Below are 18,208 nucleotides of genomic sequence, written 5' to 3' on the forward strand. Positions count from 1 at the left end.
ATCGTGAACGCTACATATTACCGTTTGGTATCAATAAATTTAACAAAAAAGCTGCTCCAAGTTCATTGTCAAGTTTACATTCTGGTACCATAAACGGTGTTTGAAGTGACAATGATGTAACAAACTTAACTACAGAAAAATAGTCATATAATTCATTTGAAGTCAGATAGAAAAAAAAGAGACGCAGCTCTCTCATACAAGCCATAGTATGTATATGGATAATAAAATGTGCTTTACATATTTATTATTGAAATACTAAAATAAAATAGATCTACCTTATGATATGAAGAAACAGATCTATCAAACATTTTAGCGAAAAATGTTTCATGAACATGTTTTATTATTCTTCAACTTTTAAATATCAATCTTATTGAACGCTAATTCAACTCTCCTGTCTCCAGTCAAATCCCACATTTGAAGAATTTGTTTTCGATCAACTGGAATGTGTTTATGCACAAACATTAAAGCGATGCCATTAAGCCGTTCCTCTTTCAGAGTAGAACGTGTCCACGTTGTAAGCTTTCGCAATCGGCTAAAATTCCGCTCACATGTACACAAACCAAAACAAAATATTATTTCTTAAGTTAACATCAAATCAGCTTCCGCAAACTTGCGGTTGTAGTTCAGATAAGTTCACCGTGAACAAATTCGTAGACGATTTGTTTTTCGGCAAAGCTGTTTAACGTCACTTTTGACCTTACCTGACCTGTATAAGTGTCCAATAAAATTCAAATAAAATTTCCCGCGGCTAGACACGAATGAATACACTTCATTTATTCCATTGGCTGATTTGAGTATATCATCAGAACTCTGGAAACATATCCGCGTCTTTGTAACACTTTTTTACTGCATGGAACAATTTTATCTCTAATGAAAAGGCTTAATAGATAGAACCGTTTTACACTCAACTCTCGACATCAATACAGTTTGTGCGTGCACCTTTAATTTTCAGAGGATTGCCAGCGCAAGAGTACTTAAAGGCTATGTTCTCATATTAGTAGCTATTTCCATATTCCTGTCAACATGTTAACATATTAAAGTATAAAGAGCAGTGGAAGAGTGGCCTCACTTTAATGCATTGCATTTCAACCCGCGAGGTAGCAGGGTCAGTTCGCGGCCAATGTGTGTGAATGTCAGAGTTTATTTGTAGACTCAGAGTCCGCGGCCAGTAAAAAATCGTTATATAATATAGACGCTATCTATGAACTAGGTGACCTGGAATTTTCTTCAGACCAGATATATGTTAAATGAAGATATTCAGCGATACAATTATGGTATGTCAATAATAGATTCTTAATGTGTTTTCAACAATACCATGATAAATATTATTTTTGATTAATTTAGCAAGAATTATTCCACCATATTGACTAATGTATTAAGCATGAGCGCGATGATTCTCGATACTGTAAATAATCGAATCAAATAGCAATGGCCAACAAACCACTAAAACAGGTTTGTTCGAAGAACGCGCATATAAATATTTAAAATTTGTCCGGATACTTCGCGTGTGGCCGATTGACTCATATGTTTTAATTTCACTTCCATTCTTCTCTTGGTTTTCTGTTTTGTATCTATAGATTTATGACCAGCAATATGTAATAATGTAAAATAAGCCGCGAAACTCCGCGTAACATCCCATACTGCGTGTGATGCAGCTAAGACCTGCACAGAAAAGACAATCGCTCTCCTTGATTTCATTCATTGAACTCTTTACCTTTCACCAACTCCAACCACAATCAACGCTGTATATCTTTTTTTTAAATATATTTCTTGTTTCTATTTAGAGCTTGAAAGCACAATAGGGCTCTTTAAAGAAATATTTAAATGCATTAAATCAAAAGCGTTTTCAATCATAAACACATATAAAAAGGAACATTGATGGAATTTACTTAAACACGGACCTACTGGGATTCGAGCCAACGCAGTGACAATATAATAGAGAGCAGTGGATCTTGAGTCTGACGCCTCACCGATTGCGTCACAGAGGCATATTGCTTATCATGAGAAGTACAAATATTTAACTTAAATCAGTAAAGTTTTTGGCCTTTTGTTTTCAATTTTTTTGTGTAACATTTTGTTTAAGCACTGCGTCATCATTTTCTGTCAGTTGACAGTTCTATCATCAACGTTCTATCATCAACTTCATTGACTATTAAAAATAAAAGACTTGAACTTCTTTATATAAAAAAATTGAATACGCGGATATCATAATTTGGAAATTCTTATGTAACAAAGATGCTTACCACCTGCAACGGTCCCGGATTAAACTCGACGCCGGGTATAAAGAGGAGAATTTTAATAAAGGCGAAAACGCCAACCACCCGGAGTGTGTCTAGGTCCAAAATAGACCCAGACCTGGCCGTAAAACACCCGAGCCTCGCTCGGTACGTTCCGATGTCCGCAATGATTGTAACATCGAAGTGTACAGTGCGACGCTTTGTTTAATATACGGATTTTCCTAATCATTTTGCTGAGCCATTTGACATCAATTAAAGTTATTAAAATGAAATATTTATCTGCCTCAACATGAACCAATTGTACTCAATGAAAATATTTGTTTGTGAATATCATAGTGCCTTAAATTCATTAAATTGCCTCAATTTCTTATATAGAATGTATTCTTTGACATAAATTTTCCTTTTTTTCCTCGTAATCTCAACATTGCTCTGCAAATTTTAGCCGAGGCAACTGCCTCGGTGTACCTCAGCGTGGCTATGGCGCTGGGATATTATCGGAGATTCTATAAATAGTGACGGCGAAGTACGCATGAGCATATAAAGACAAGCACAAATCAAAGGCACTGAAAAGTTGAATTTAGTTTTATTAAACCAAGCAGGTCAAATAACAAGTTTAGAAGTTGTATAAGGTACTCCATCTAATTAATAGTGATACTTTGAAACAAACGACATTAAACATGAGTGGAAACGACAATGTATTAAATGCGGCCACTATTTTGCCGTATTATATTGAGTTTAAAGCAAAAAAGTTCGGTTTTAAGTCGAATAGTGCGCCGATCAGAAATTTTCACAAGAACGAGGTCACCGATGCGGTCTTTGAATTATGTGAGAAATTTGAGCATAGATATGCAAAGAGCTTTGAGAAAAGGTGCAAGGAATGTGCGAAAGATAACTTAACTCAGGAGGGTTATTGGAGCATTTTGAGTCAATTGTTAGACAACGATCTTAACTGGGGTCGCATTATAGTAATATTCGCATTTGCTGGGGCATTGTCGGTAGACCGAATGCGGTCGAATTGCCACGGGGACGTTGAGATTATCCAAGACTGGACGTGCAAGTTCATGAAGAAACACGTAGAAAAATGGATTGCAAAGAATAACGGATGGGTAAGTGTTTTTTTTAAACTGTTGTTGTACTTTTAGTTATAATGGATTGTACAAGTGGTGCCAGAAGTTCTTCAAATATTAATCTTATAGTAATAACTGTTATTCAAGTTATACAATTTAGTTCTTTACCATGTTATTAAGGACAAAGTTAACATCGGCATACCAAAATCGCGGCGAATGAATGATTATAAAATTACAAAGAACAGACACGTTTTATATTTCATTCTTCATAACTGATAGAATTGATTATCGTTAATGTCAAACTGTTTGTAGGATGGACTTGTGAAAGAAAAACATCGGGAAGACGTGGCACGAAGGGATAAGTTTCAGAGAAGCAATATTCTCGTGAAAATGGTTAGTAAACGTTCTCGCAAAATTACCAAGGCTCTTTTGGGGAAAACAATACCAGCAATATTACAAATAGCATTCTTAAAAATATTGAAAAAAACATGCGCCTCAGCAGATACGCCATACAGTTTTGTTCGAAATCGTTCTAATTGTTTGTTCCTTATCTTTTTTCAGAATGGACTGGTAGAATTCAACAACAAACCAGATGAGAAGCAGAATGGTGGGTGGGGCTGTCTGTTTGTGAGCGTGTTCATTGCCGCGTGCCTGCGAGTGCTTCTCCCAAACCATTTCTAAGCCCAACGTTAAGATCGCTGTTTTGAATATTGCTGTTTACTTGTGATATCGTGCAAGCCGTATGGATTTATATACATGGCACCAAATAGATGTTATAGTCTTCATTTTCTGAACTTTAATATACATGTTTATATTTTCATTAATCCATTCCATTATTATATTGACAACTTAACTTGTTGTTTCATCATTTAAGAGATGAATGTTGTTGTTTTTAAAAGTTAAATGTATCGAAATTATAAAATAAAATAAAATAAAGAGTTCGTGTTTTAATAAAGATTCATAAAACCATGCATAAAATAATATTATAATACCATTTATTTCAATATCATAAACAAAACTGAACAAAAGTTGTTTTTTGTTTGTGCACTTTGAAATGTAGAAAAAGAATTAATAGTCCACGAAAATGTATTTAATTGTTAAGCGTGTAAATAAACTAACTGTGATTTAAAATTTGTATGAAAACAACTTTGTTCGACCGCTTAAAGACCGGGAATAGCGAAGTAAATTAATAAAAAATATGAAAGTAGAGACATGTAAAATACCCGTTTCAACACATATATGCAAAACAGTGTGGCGTTTATCCAGACGTCAGACACAGAAAAAAACATTTCTTTTGTGTTAAATTTACAAGGAAAATAAAGCTGGGTAAATGCAGTTTGCAAATACGTTATACAGACTGGCGGTTTTGCTAACAGCTTCATACAGGACGGTCGGTACTAGATATTTTTTATCTCGACCAATCTCGCTTAACGCGACACGTGTAATGCGAATCTGGAACACATGTTGAATTGAAAACATTAAAGGACGCATCCGCGCAATGTCGTAAACGTAAATATGCGTGCAATGTCGTAACACAATATTTTTAGAGAAAAATAAAGTTTAAAATATTTGTTATGTTCGTTAATTTTATGAATCCTTTGTATATTTGTGACTAAAATCCAAATTTGTATGAGTACATCTGTGATAGTTATCTTAAAATTTGAGTTTTAATAAAACCAGTAAAAGAACTAGTATGTAATTTTCGGTACAAGACTCATGATTTTATAAAAAAAAATTATTGAGTTCCCAGGTTAAATGTCAACTATATAACATAAAGTAAAATATGTTCTTATTACAACTTGTTTAACTTTAACAAAAAAAAACAATGAAACTATTCAAAAACAAGATAATACATTTTGTTTATCAAAGCAGAATTTAATAAATCGTACAAAAATTATTGATATAACATATTGTTATTATGACATTATGTTGAATTTTCCTGAGGTCACGTAAATGGTTAAGAAGTGTCCCGTAAATTTCTATTCATCATTTTACTAAAAACACGCATACTATCATTTTTACAAACAACTTGTTCAAACATTCTTTATCTCTTTAAAAAAACAAGAGTATTCCGTTATAATTTGTTGATTTTAATACTGTAGCAAATTATAAAAGTATGTTCACGCTAATAAAAATGTTCACTTGGTACAACGATTACAATTGGAATATTGTGAACACAAATTATTTGAAATGATAACTGCATAAACTGATTATAAAGCATATTCTATTTAAAGAAAACTTGTATTTCACTGTTTTGAATTTCTCGTATTGGTTTGGTTAAGTTTTGTTCTAACCATATGCATTGGCTATTTTCAACAAAACTATTTTCATTAAAACAGTTATCACACACACAAGTTGCATCTCTTGTTCTCACAATTCCTGGGGAAGCTGCGACAAATCTACGGATCTTCATTGTACCTTTTATCGGTTTTATATTCATATCTTTGAATGAACTCTGCCTGCTCTATTTTCACTGGCCCAGTTGAAGAAATCATCCGCGTTACGTATTATAACTTTTGCTTGCTTTATTGCGTGGTCGGCATTACGCTTTGTTGTACCCCCAAATGCCGTCACACGGACTCTTTCCATGCCCACTCTCGAAAAAAATGCCAGGATCCAGTAATGCCATTTGACTTTTCAAGATTGCTTAAAAAGTTAAACATTATATTATTCCGATATTGACTTGTAGGTGAGTCAGTCCAAACATGTATCGCCTCCAACTCATCTACAAACTTCTTAGCAGTCGCGATCACTTTCTCAACGGTTGCCAATACCACACTAGCGTTATGTTGAAGTATTTCTGAAACGTATACTATACTCTTGTGTTTAATATTTTTTGTTAATGTTTCTTTTATACATAACCGTTGGATGGAGAGTTATTGCTGAAGCGTTCCAATACACGCTTTGCACCTCTTCCATATTCTGGCAGCAGTATTTTTCACTAAAATCCATTTAGACTAGGACATGTTTAGCTGGCAACATTCCCTCATTACTTTAACACCTTTGTACTGTTGTATTACTTTGTGTATGTGTCTTGCACATTCTGTGTGTGTTTTCTTCATCATTTCTTTAAACTCTTCGGTTGGCAGTTCTAAGTCAACTACTCTCATCTTTCGTTTTCCATCTTTCATTTTCATTCTTTTCCACTCTTGATAGCGCACACTAGTTTCCTGTATTTTGCTCAAAATCTTATTAAGAACTTCTTCATTACTGTGTACTGCCATAAATTAATCAGGACTCGTGATCAATGTTACTTTATGATTCTTCAAGCATCTAAGCTTCAGTACGAAGTTTTGGTGCTTTTGGCACAGGCAAACGCTTCTTGATGAGAAATTCTTATGAGCTATTGATCTAGGTTTTTTGTTATAATATGTACTGCGGGAGACTTTGTAACTTATTTCAGCTAGAAACTTTGTGTGTGTAAATTATACATGTAATCATTCAGTACACGTTTCTGAACTTTATCTGATCCTACTTTAATTGCATCTGCTTTACCTGGTAACACTGTTTTGATAGGAATTCATGTATTTCTCTTGTTATTTTACTATTGATCCCTGCGTTTCTTGTGCGCTTGTCCACACGTGTAACCGATTTTAATAAGTTGTTCAGTTTCCTACGATCAAGAAGTGTGCTTGTGCCAAGTGCTTTCTTCATTTGGTATTTCTTTATGATCTTGCCTGATACGATTCTTATTACTACATTTTGGTTATTAGCTTTCTTTGCTTCCTTGATTTCTTCACTCAAACATTCGGCGAACAGCACCTTTTGTCTTATCTCGGGAAAACGTTTAGGTTCTAACCCAGCATCTCTTAATAGCTTGTCTGATTAACTTCTTGGTGTTGATGGCGCGTTCCTTTGCTTATTTTCCAATCTATTTAACCGTTTTCGCACTGAGTTTAGCTTTCTTTTCAATGATTCGTTTTCATCCTGTAATGTTTCATTTTTTCTGCACTGTTTTGCCAGGGCTCTAGACACCCGTTTTCTTCCGCGCGATTGTCTACTTGACTCCTTTGGTGTATCAAATCTCATTCTAACAACGAAAGGTTCATGTTGAATAACTGATGTAACAGTACTGCTAGAAACAACGTTTTCATCTTCAAATGCATCTTTTTTTTATTATTTTCTCCAGACTGATTGGTGTCATCACATACCACTGTCTTTCGTTTTTTCGATATGTTTCACAGTTCTTCTTGTTTAATTTTCGTTTATGTGTTTGTTTCTCTTCACTTAGCTCTGCTATTGGAACAAAATAGCCCTGTACTCTCTGGTTTTCCCGCTTGAGCCATGCATCACCAAGTTCAGCTTTCTTTCTTGCACGATACTCCTTAATTATTTGGGCCTTCTATTTCGCCATTCTACATTAAAGGATATTATGAAGTTTACATTTTTTGTTATTATTGCTATAAAACGTCAATTTGTAACATGATAATGGAAAATTTGTATTGTATTATCATAAAATATCCCTTGCATGCAAATGTAAACATAAAACAATATGTTGTAAACGTTCAATATACAGTATAATTGCCGCATCAAAACTTTACCAGTTACGGGACAAAGATATAATAAGCATTTATTTAATAAACATTATTAATGTTTCATGTTTCTTCATCTATTTTTTATATAATGTGTTTTAATACAAAAAACATCAAATATAATCCAGATATAAATATGAAAATCACAATAAAAACATAATAAAAACACTTACCCTGCGTTATTTTGCTATGTTGGAAACCAAGTTCAAGAAAATTGCCGATCTAATGTTATAACGACTTATATAACTTAAATATGACGTAATTAATCCGAAAATAATGTATTAACTAGAAAGAAATGGGTAAAAGACCTTTTTGCTATGTTTCGTGACTCGTAACTGGTGGTTCGTAAATGGTTTATAGATACAATTAAATCGTAAAAATGACGAAATAAATAATCTCATTGTGATAACAGTTATATTTTCAGTTAAATATAACCCTCCTTTAAGTCCTTAACATAATTATTCCTAGTAGTAAGATATAACGTGTATTTGTTCTTAAATTATATGACTGTCTCGTAAATGGGTTTCCAATAATTACGCTATGTTTTATTTATAGATATTTGACATTTAATTTTGAAATAGAGTACAAAATTAGACCGGTAAAGATTAGTTTTAGCTTTAGTATATGATGAAATGTATTAGATTAAGACATTAAAACAATGTATTGTTACAATCTCAGATATTTTAATGCACTTTAAAACAATGCCTCGTAACTGGTTGCACTTTTGAAGACATCCGTACATTATCTTTATTTTTAAAAAATATTCACTTCTGTCAAAAATCTATTTCTTATCAAGTAAAGACAACTAATTAACATATTTTGAACAGTAATAAACTTTAAAAACCTGGCATTTTTTTTAAAGAAGAACATATAACGAACACATTTTTTGGCAAAGACATGCTTATTCTGTCAACTTATGATATCTAGACGGTATTTATGTAAAATGTTAATGGCAATTTACCATTCATGTCATATTTTTTCTTTTCTGGTCATTAACTTCTGTCTCAAAATGGAAAATTACATCGCAATTCATATGAATATTTTATTGTATGTTGCATTAAATCCCGAAGACATCAATTGTCGCACATAAGCCGGATTCACTCAAACGTAATTATGCGAGGCTTTTACTGTTTAGTGACTTTGCTCTTAAATGAGTATCTTATATGATAAAATACCACCGTAGTTGCTATTCAAGACAATAAGTTAAACGTCGGAAGGGATTACCTTCGATATTAATAAAATTAGTACATGTAATGTATTATTTAAAATATTTGACATTTCTGAAAAAGATACTAAAGTTTATTGAAAATGTAGGCGTACGAATCTGCATTAAATCCATACAATGACCGGACTTATTGACCTATTCGAGATTTTTTTCTAGAATAATCCATAAATCACAACACTAAAAAGTAAAATATTTACCATAGCAGCGGACATGTTGGTAATTATGAATCGTTTTGGTACTCCTAAGTAATCTACAATTTATACGTCGTGCATAACGACCAATTGAGCGCAAGTATGTCGTATTGTAGCTTGACTTTCATGCATACCATCGTGCTCACTATAAAAACATTCAGATAAGTACGTGACAGTAGTTCGATATTTACGACAAAAACAAAATGTTTTTTTCACTTCCATGTCTTTTAAGGACAAAAATATGCAAACACTTATAAAAACAAATTCATACACACTATATAGATAATTTGCAAATTTACCAGAATGTAATCAACAACACTTGAGTGACAAAAAGTAGTTCACTTAACATATTATGGACAAATTTATCAGAACTACTAAGAATGACTACGGATAAGCAATACTTATAATAAAGACATATGTGAATTCCTCAATATACACTATCGCTTTTAAGTATCACATTATTCCATTATACTCATTCGCTCGGATTTTTGATATCTCTTCTTTCATGGCACTTAGTTAAACTTAGATGATGTGATCATAATTGTTTTTGTTTGGATACCAACATTAACATGCTTTAGTTACTCACTTTTGTTATTGCCCAAGCGAGGCTTGCTTAATGTATACCTTCTGCTTTACAGACGCCCAGCTTTAATACATCTCGCAACGGACGTTGTGTGACACTCGGGCTGATTAACAACGTCTATTGCTTCTATTCTTTTCGATACAATTTTAAGGGTAATATAAGTGATTTTGTCAGAAACCGTACATAGCGATCAGCACTTATATGTTTTACATTTCAAACATTGTCAAGATGTGAGAGTTTTGTTATCATCGATATTCGCAAAACAGGTTGAAGCTGTTCCTTAATATGCAACATAATTGTTTGAAAACAATAAAACCTGATAAGTTGTATGTCATTTATAACAAAGCAGGTTTGTGTTTATCGCAATGTTTACTCGTGTTATCCGTTTAACCGTTAAAGTAAACCTTGATTCGGTGCAATTCAGTGCATGTTAGTTAAAACACAGAAAAGGGTAAATAGTGTGTTGATAAATATTTGTTTATAGGTTAATGATGTTGTCATTTTCAATAAGATTGCCTGTTTTAAAGTTTAAAATGATTCAATCTGAGTCAATATTTTGCTATTTTATGAAGGTTTTCAATAAAGTTGGACATCCTGATTATCAGTTTGTGTATTGCGGGCAGGCGGGTATGCAGGCCGCATCAAACAGGTGGTTTCCGGTCATTAACTAAAGTTTGCATTTATCTATCGTTATGAAACTTGGTATATACTAAGCTTGCATTAAGGTGGTATTTGGGGCTTGTTGGGTCAAGGTAAAGGTAAGGGTTACTAAAACGGAAAAGGTTTGATGGAGATACAGAACTGAATTGTCATGAGAAGGTATCTAACATGAAGTCCCGTATCTTAAGATTGCATTTCGGGCAAATCGGATCAATTTCAATGTTACTAACAATGGAAAAAGATCCGTTATTTTCAAGTCAATAACTTAAGTGTGCAGTGACCGATCTTGATAAAACTTAGGCTATTACAAGCTTGCATAGTAACCTGTATTTGGAATGTGTCTGGTCATGCCCAGCTCCTTGTAACTTAAGTGAGGTAAAGGCCCAATTCACTGTTCGTGAAATAGAAACATGATTTAAACTTGAGTGAATAACTTGAGTTTGGATGGAGGCATTGCACTGAAATGTTGAAAGTAGGTTTCATATATGCAGTCCCAACATGAGAGCCGGTGTGTGTGTAGACAGCTTACATGTACTTTTAGCTTTTTATTCGATCTGGGAAAGGTAAATAGGTCAAAACAAAAGTTAACTGGACTGTAATATGATACACGCAATACATCCCAGTTGCACATTTACCTAAATGAAACCATAATACTACAACAAAATAGTAGTTTATTTTTCACAATGAAATACATGTTAAGGGCAAATAATTAATATACGATAAGAACAAGAAATACTTGAACAGCTACTTTACAGACAATAAATAAAATGATAATTATAATGAATCATGTTATTCCTGTGAAGGATATATTCTCTGTTAAAGTAGTACATGAAGTAATTTTTTTTAACTCGACGTCGCAACGGTATTACGAAAAATGCTCTAGTTATACAAAGTATCAAGTTATCGAAGTTTCCATAACGTTGGAAAAGATTACAGAAATGAAAGATACTTTTTAGACAAAATGTTAATAGTTTATTACGTCTGAAAAGCCAAAGTCGGACGCCGCTTTAAACCATAGAATACTGGACAATAAAACAATTGTACTTTTTTCCCCGTTAATATCGTCTTGTTTACAACACAGATCGCGTATTATTGGAGATTTGGAGTCAGTCTACAGTTTTTTAGCCCTATATGCGCATTGGCCACGGCGGTCTATTTCCTTAATTTAAGGTGAACGGCCTAAAATAATAGTGTTTTTTTTTTACTCCAGAAGCTGAAATGTAAGTATAAATGGTCAATTTGTTAGTAATTTCACTTGTTTTCAGTAATTAGAAACTAAGTGACCTGAATTTTAGTAAACATTATGCACATGCTCAGTGAGAAATAAACACATGTACTTCCTGCTTGAAGCATCCGACATTTGACAGATTTCAACAGTGAGTTTAAAGTTAGCAGTGCAAAAAAGTTTAATGGTAATGAGGGCTTATGTTTGGCTCAGTTTGAAAGCATTTGCTGTGATAGTGCAAAGCATGTTGTCGACTGTGTGTGTAATCTTACCCGGAAAGATAAATGTGATTTGCCGGGTTTATCAAAATATGAGGTTTTTACGGCCAAGTTCCGTTGCCCCCAAAATGGTCTATTTTACCCCAGATATCAATTTAAAGAGCATTTTCTGCATTGTTTTGTGCTTTATTTTTAAGATATTGATGAGCTGCACTGAATATTATCAGAATCTATTTTCAGGTAATAACTGAAGGCCTTGTTTTGACGGTGTTTTGCAGACCAGTTGTTTTCGGCTTAGAGATTTTCAAGAACAACTGTAGACTGCCTCAAACGCGCTCCCGCTTCTAAATATAGTTACAGGTAAGTACGGATGGGCGTATAAATAAAAGCTGAAAGCAAAGCACTGGACAGTTAAATGCACTATTAAACCAAGCACGTCAAATAACAAGTTTAGAAGTGTTATTAGGTTCTTCGTTTAATTAGAAGAGATACTTTGAAACAAACAACATTAGACATGGCTGAAAACGATAATGGATTAAATGCGGCCACTATTTTGGCGTATTATATTGAGTATAAGGCGAACAAGTTTGGGGTTAAGTCAAACAGTGGGCCGATCCGAAATGTTCACAAGAACAATGTCACTGATGCGGTCGTTGAATTATGTGAGGAATTTGAGAATAGATATGAAAAGAGCATTGGGGAAATGTGTACGGAATATGCTAGCAATAACTTAACTAAGGAGGGTTATTGGAGCACTTTGAGTGAACTGGTGGACCAAGATCTGAACTGGGGTCGCGTAATAGCCATATTCGCGTATGCCGGGGCATTGGCGGTAGACCGAATGCGGTCGAATTGCCATGGGGACGTCGAGAATATCCAGGATTGGACGTGCAAGTTCATGAGAAAATACGTGGAACAATGGATTGACAAAAATAATGGATGGGTAGGTTGATGTTTTTAATTTTGTTGCATTTTTAGTTGAAATGGTTTGTACAAGCGGTGCCAGAAATTGATCAAATATTAATTTATTAACTGTTACGACTTTCATTCAAGGTAAACAAATAACTTTGATGTAATGATATTATACTATAACAATAAAAACTGTTTTTATGCGCGATATAAGGGGCCAATAATGTGTCAGAAGAGGCGCCTATTTTCAACTCACTCAGCGTTTTAGCGTTTACTAATTTAGAGTTGGATATATAAGAAAAATAGTTAAGCAAAAAGTGTAGTAGGTTTAGATCCGTTATATGAATTGAACATTTGAAAACCAATATAATCATTATTTCAAAACTTGGTCTGAACATTCAGAAAAAAGAATAAAAATCGAAATTGCGGATACCGAACTAAACAATTTTCTTATCAAAGTGGCATCCGTGTTCGAATGAATTCACTCATTCGCATTTAGTGTTATGAACTTATGTATGCTTTTAACGATACAAAAATTAATACAGGGTCACACACACGGTAATTTATTTAAAATAAGTCTGACGATCGGAATGATTGGCTTTTGTATAAAAACATTCGTTTTACATTTAGTTTTGGCATTCAATTCACTCTAGGTGCAACTTTCTTTCACAATTAATGTCAAACTCGTTCTTAAGTCTGGAATGCATGAAAAGCTGGTCGCTCTTTAACAACGTAATGTATGCAGTTGGGTAAATGGCTGATCAAGGTTTTCCCGGTCATGAACCAAGAATTTAATTGTTTAACCCAGTTAGCGGCTTAATATCTGGCATGATATTCATACATCTCGAATCTTGAGTTCCACGTATTGATGTATGGTAAAGCGTTCAATCATTGGGCTCGTTCCATTTTCTACTGGTTCAATATGACATCAACACCAAGAGTCTAATTGTGAAGAAATCATATGCCACTGCGCTTTTGGGTATGGAGTGACAAGGTATGAACAAGAACACAGACGGGTACCGACGTCTCCACGTGCCAGTGATTATTGAAATCATGACGCAATGAAGACTGATCACGACCAACTCTTTTTATCACGTCCTGCTTACTATTTTACACCGTGCACAGATCTGTAAATGGAACGGTTGTTAGCAAATACGATAAGAAATAAATTGTACTTGATTTCCATCGACAAATGTTCATTTGGTACTTCAGTTCTTTATAATGTTATTAAGGACAACTTTAACATCGACTTACCAAAATCGCGAAAACAAAATAAAAAAAATAAAAAGAACAATCAAACACGTTCTATATTTCAAACTTCATAACTGATAAAAACTGATTAGCGTAAATGTCAAACTGTTTGTAGAATGTACTTGTGACAGAAAAGAATCGGGTTGACGTGGCACGAAGGGATACGTTTCCGAGAAGCAATATTCACGTGAAAATGTTTAGTAAACGTTTTCGCAAAATTATCAAGGCTCTTTTGGGGAAAACAATACCAGCAACTTACAAATAACATTCTTAAAAATCTAGAACATGCGCTTCAGTTGATATGCAACACAGTTTTGTTCTCATTTTTTGTTCCTTATCTATTTTCAGAATGGACTGGTAGAATTCCACAAAAAACCCACATGAGAAGCAGAATGGTGGGTGGGGCTCTCTGTTTGTGGGCGCGTTCAGTTCCGCGTGCCTGCGAGTACTTCTCCTAAACCATTGCTAAGCCCAATGTTTAGAACTGTGTTTTGAATATTGCCGTTAACTTGGGGTATTGTGCAACCCTAATGGATTTATATACGTGGCAGCAAATAGATCTTCTATTCTTCATTTTCTAAACTTTAATATACATGTATATATTTTCATTAATCCATTCCATTATTTTATTGATAACTTAAATTGTTGTTTCATCATGTAAGAGATGAATTTTGTTGTTTTTAAAAGTTAAATTTATCGAAATTATAAAATAAAATACAATATCGAGTTCGTGTTTAATAAAGATTAATAAAACCATGAATAACCCAATATAATAATACCATTGATTTCAATATCATAAACAAAACTGAACAAAAGTTGTTTTTTGTTTGTGCACTTTGTAATGCAGAAAAAATTTAATAGTCCACAAAAATGTATTTAATTGTTAGCGTGTAAATAAACTAACTGTGATTTAAAATTTGTATGAAAAAACTTTTGTTCGACCGCATAAAGACCGGGAAGATCGAAGTAAATTAATAAAAAAATATGAAAGTGTAAAATACCCGTTTCAACACATATATGCAGAACAGTGTGGCGTATACAATTGTTTACTAGTAATTAACATCCGCATTTCTTTTAATTTCTAGCTTTGAGTGTCAATTTCATTTGGGGAAAACTCAGGTTTATCCAGACCTCAGACACGGAAGAAACACATTTCTTTTGTGTTAAAAATACAAGGAAAATAAAGCTGGGTAAATGCAGTTTACAAACACGTAATACACACTTGCGGTTTTGCTTTAATAGCTAAATGGATGACTAACAGCTTCATCCAAGACGGTCGGTACTAGATGTTTTTTTTCTCTCGACCAATCTCGCTTACCGCGAATCGTGCAATGCAAATCTGAAACACATGTTGAATTGAAAACATTCAAGGACGCATCCGCGTAATGTTGTGAACGTAAATATGCGTGCAATGTCATAAATGTAAATATGCGAGGCTTTTACTGTTTAGTGACTTTGCTCTTAAAGGAGTATTTTATATGATTAAAATTGCACCGAAGTTGCTATTCAAGACAAGAAGTTAAACGTCAGAAGGGATTACCTTCGACATTAATAAACTTAGTACATGTAATGTATTATTTAAAATATGTGAAATTTTCAAAAAAGGAACTAACCTTTATTGAAAAGTTAGACAAATGAAAATGCAACGAATCCGTATAATGACCTGGATTAGTAATCTTTTCTAGATTTTATGTTTTCTGGAATTATCCATAAAAGTACCCCGAGTAGTCTTAAGTATACTACAATATATCCGTCGTGCATAACGTGTATCCCGGAAAAGCAACATTTTGAAGAAAAAAAAACACTAATGTGCTGGCACAAATAAAGCTGACCAATTGATAATGCTTTTAAAATCACACATCGTATCAACCGTGATAATTTAAATTAAGCTAGCGTTGGTTGATATAATGGACCAGCGTTGTTTGTAAAGAGGGAATAGTAGGTTTTTCAAAGCTCGTGCGAATTCCAGGATCAGTATTTTGAGCGTTAGTTAGTCGTGCTGTAGATTGACTTTAATGCAAACCATCATGCTCACTATATGAACATTCATTAGAGTACGCGACATTATTTGTGCATTGAAGATATGATTGTTGTTCACAGTCAGGTCTGTAAGGAAAAACAATGCAAACATTTATAAAAAAAAAACATAAACCCTACGCAGACAATTGGCATATTTACCAGGATGAAATCAACAACATTATACTGACAAAAAATTGTTCACTTAACATATGATGGACAAATTTATCAGAACTACTAAGAATTACTACGGAAAAGCAATACTTTATACGAAAGGAATATGTTAATTCCTCTGTATACTATCGGGTTTAAGTATCACATTATTCCATAATCCAAAACATAAATAAAGGTTGGATACAGGGTTTTCAAAAAAAGACTTATGTACGTAACTACCAGACGGATGCGAAGAAGCAAATATAAAGTAATATAAGCATAACTTCAAAACTTACGAAGAAGATGGAAATGAGGATTATACTGACAGCCAGAATAAACTAAGCATCATGCGGACAATCAATTTAAAGATATTTTATGGACATCGTAAAGCACCGGGTCACTTCTTAAACAGTTTATGTGAAGGTAAATGTATTTTAGCGCCACGTAATTATTTACCAGTTGGTTGTTAATCTATCATCGTTGGTAGTGAAACATTGAAATAGCTGAAATCATCTCTATAGACGTAATGTGGTTGAATTCTCGTTTAACAAACACTACATATTGTTTCTTTCTTTAAAACGGATACATCATTTGTACAATAGCCACTTGAAACTTGATTGTCAGTGTCTTACGCAGAAAGTCGGAAGTTTGAGACAATGTTGATGTTTTGCCTTTTATGGACTTGCAATCACAAGTTATTAAAAAAGCTGAGTTAAGGTGTGTGCAGTTAAATAGCCGGAATCATTGTTCTATCTGGTGTTTCCTTTCTACCTCATGTTTATGTATAAGTTTTATGCAAGTTTTAATATTAAACATGCATAAAATTTCGCATAATATTGAACAGTCCCGTGTTGTCTGGAAAAATACTGTAAGCGACCATGGAGAGTAAGCTGGTTCTTTTTTCCTTGTTCCTTATTCCTTTATCGAATAAGGAATGAGGAAGAGTTCCCAATTCCTTATACAAGCTTAGCATATTTGATACAACGTGTTTGAGTAAATCATGCATACAATTCTTACGTAAATCAAAACAAACTAACTCTAATATAATTTCTTTTTGTATTACGTTACACATTTATGTTTTCGCTTGAATAAATGTTGTTTAAACGGAACTGGCAATTTCTACGTCGAATGCTTATTCACATCAACAAAACATAAAGCGTAAAACATTTTTTTACATTCATGTGATATTACAAAGCAATTTAGTACATTTCAACATGTTCCTTTTTGTTTATGATCCAATTCCTTTCTTCTGCTGAATAAAGAAAAAGGAACCAACTTACTCTCCATTAAGCGACATGAGTGTAATTTGTGGTTTTGAGGGGTTCGCTCGGATTCTGGACATCTCTTCTTTCTTTCACCACAAATGACGCGAGTAAAATAGTGTGTTTCAACATTCAACATTATACTGCTTTAGTTATCCACTTTTTTGACGCTTTATAATTGCCCAAGCGATGCTTGCTTAATGTGTACATTCTGCTTTAGAGACGCCCAGCTTTCATTGGTTTCACAACGGACGTTTTGTGACATTCGGGCTGATTAACAACGTCTGTTGCGTGTAATCTTTGCGATACAATTTCAAGGGTAATATTAGTGCTTTTGCCAGAAATCGTACATAGTGGTCAGCAGCATTATGTTTTTTACATTGCAAACATTGTCAAGATGTGAGAGTTGTGTTATCATCGATATTCGCAAAATAGATTGTACCTGTTTCATATTATGTAATATAATTGTTTGAAAACAATTAAACCTGATTAGATATATGTCATTTATAACAACGAATGGTTGTGTTTGTCGCAATTTTTATTCGTGTTATGCGTTAAACCGTTAAAGTAAACTTTGATTCGTTGCAATTCAGTGCATGTTCGTTAAAACAGAGGTAAAAAAGAAAAAAAAATGTTGATAAGTATTTGTTTATAGATTAATGCCTAGTTATATTCAATG

The 18,208-nt window shown here is 33.6% G+C and overlaps 2 protein-coding genes across 2 annotated transcripts; both read left to right on the forward strand.

Moving 5' to 3' along the window:
* The first annotated feature begins 2,782 nt into the window (after positions 1-2,782).
* On the forward strand, positions 2,783-4,243 carry LOC127855356 (bcl-2-like protein 1). Its single transcript, XM_052390855.1, has 3 exons — positions 2,783-3,343; positions 3,617-3,697; positions 3,866-4,243. The coding sequence occupies exons 1-3, from the start codon at positions 2,915-2,917 to the stop codon at positions 3,983-3,985; spliced, it is 630 nt and encodes a 209-aa protein (XP_052246815.1). The 5' UTR covers positions 2,783-2,914; the 3' UTR covers positions 3,986-4,243.
* Positions 4,244-12,199: 7,956 nt separating this feature from the next.
* Positions 12,200-14,849, forward strand: LOC127855360 (bcl-2-like protein 1). The gene is made up of 2 exons (XM_052390860.1): positions 12,200-12,881; positions 14,447-14,849. Exons 1-2 carry the CDS (start codon positions 12,453-12,455, stop codon positions 14,480-14,482), a joined length of 465 nt encoding a protein of 154 aa, XP_052246820.1. The 5' UTR covers positions 12,200-12,452; the 3' UTR covers positions 14,483-14,849.
* The last annotated feature ends 3,359 nt before the right edge of the window (positions 14,850-18,208 follow it).

This window comes from Dreissena polymorpha, chromosome 13 (assembly GCF_020536995.1).
Source record: "Dreissena polymorpha isolate Duluth1 chromosome 13, UMN_Dpol_1.0, whole genome shotgun sequence".
Taxonomy (NCBI): domain Eukaryota; kingdom Metazoa; phylum Mollusca; class Bivalvia; order Myida; family Dreissenidae; genus Dreissena; species Dreissena polymorpha.

Coding starts and splice junctions, on each gene's coding strand:
- LOC127855356 (XM_052390855.1), top strand. CDS start 2,915: ATGAGTGGAAACGACAATGTATTAAATGCGGCCACTATTTTGCCGTAT. Junction 3,344..3,616: donor TTGCAAAGAATAACGGATGG/GTAAGTGTTTTT, acceptor AACTGTTTGTAG/GATGGACTTGTGAAAGAAAA. Junction 3,698..3,865: donor GCAATATTCTCGTGAAAATG/GTTAGTAAACGT, acceptor ATCTTTTTTCAG/AATGGACTGGTAGAATTCAA.
- LOC127855360 (XM_052390860.1), top strand. CDS start 12,453: ATGGCTGAAAACGATAATGGATTAAATGCGGCCACTATTTTGGCGTAT. Junction 12,882..14,446: donor TTGACAAAAATAATGGATGG/GTAGGTTGATGT, acceptor ATCTATTTTCAG/AATGGACTGGTAGAATTCCA.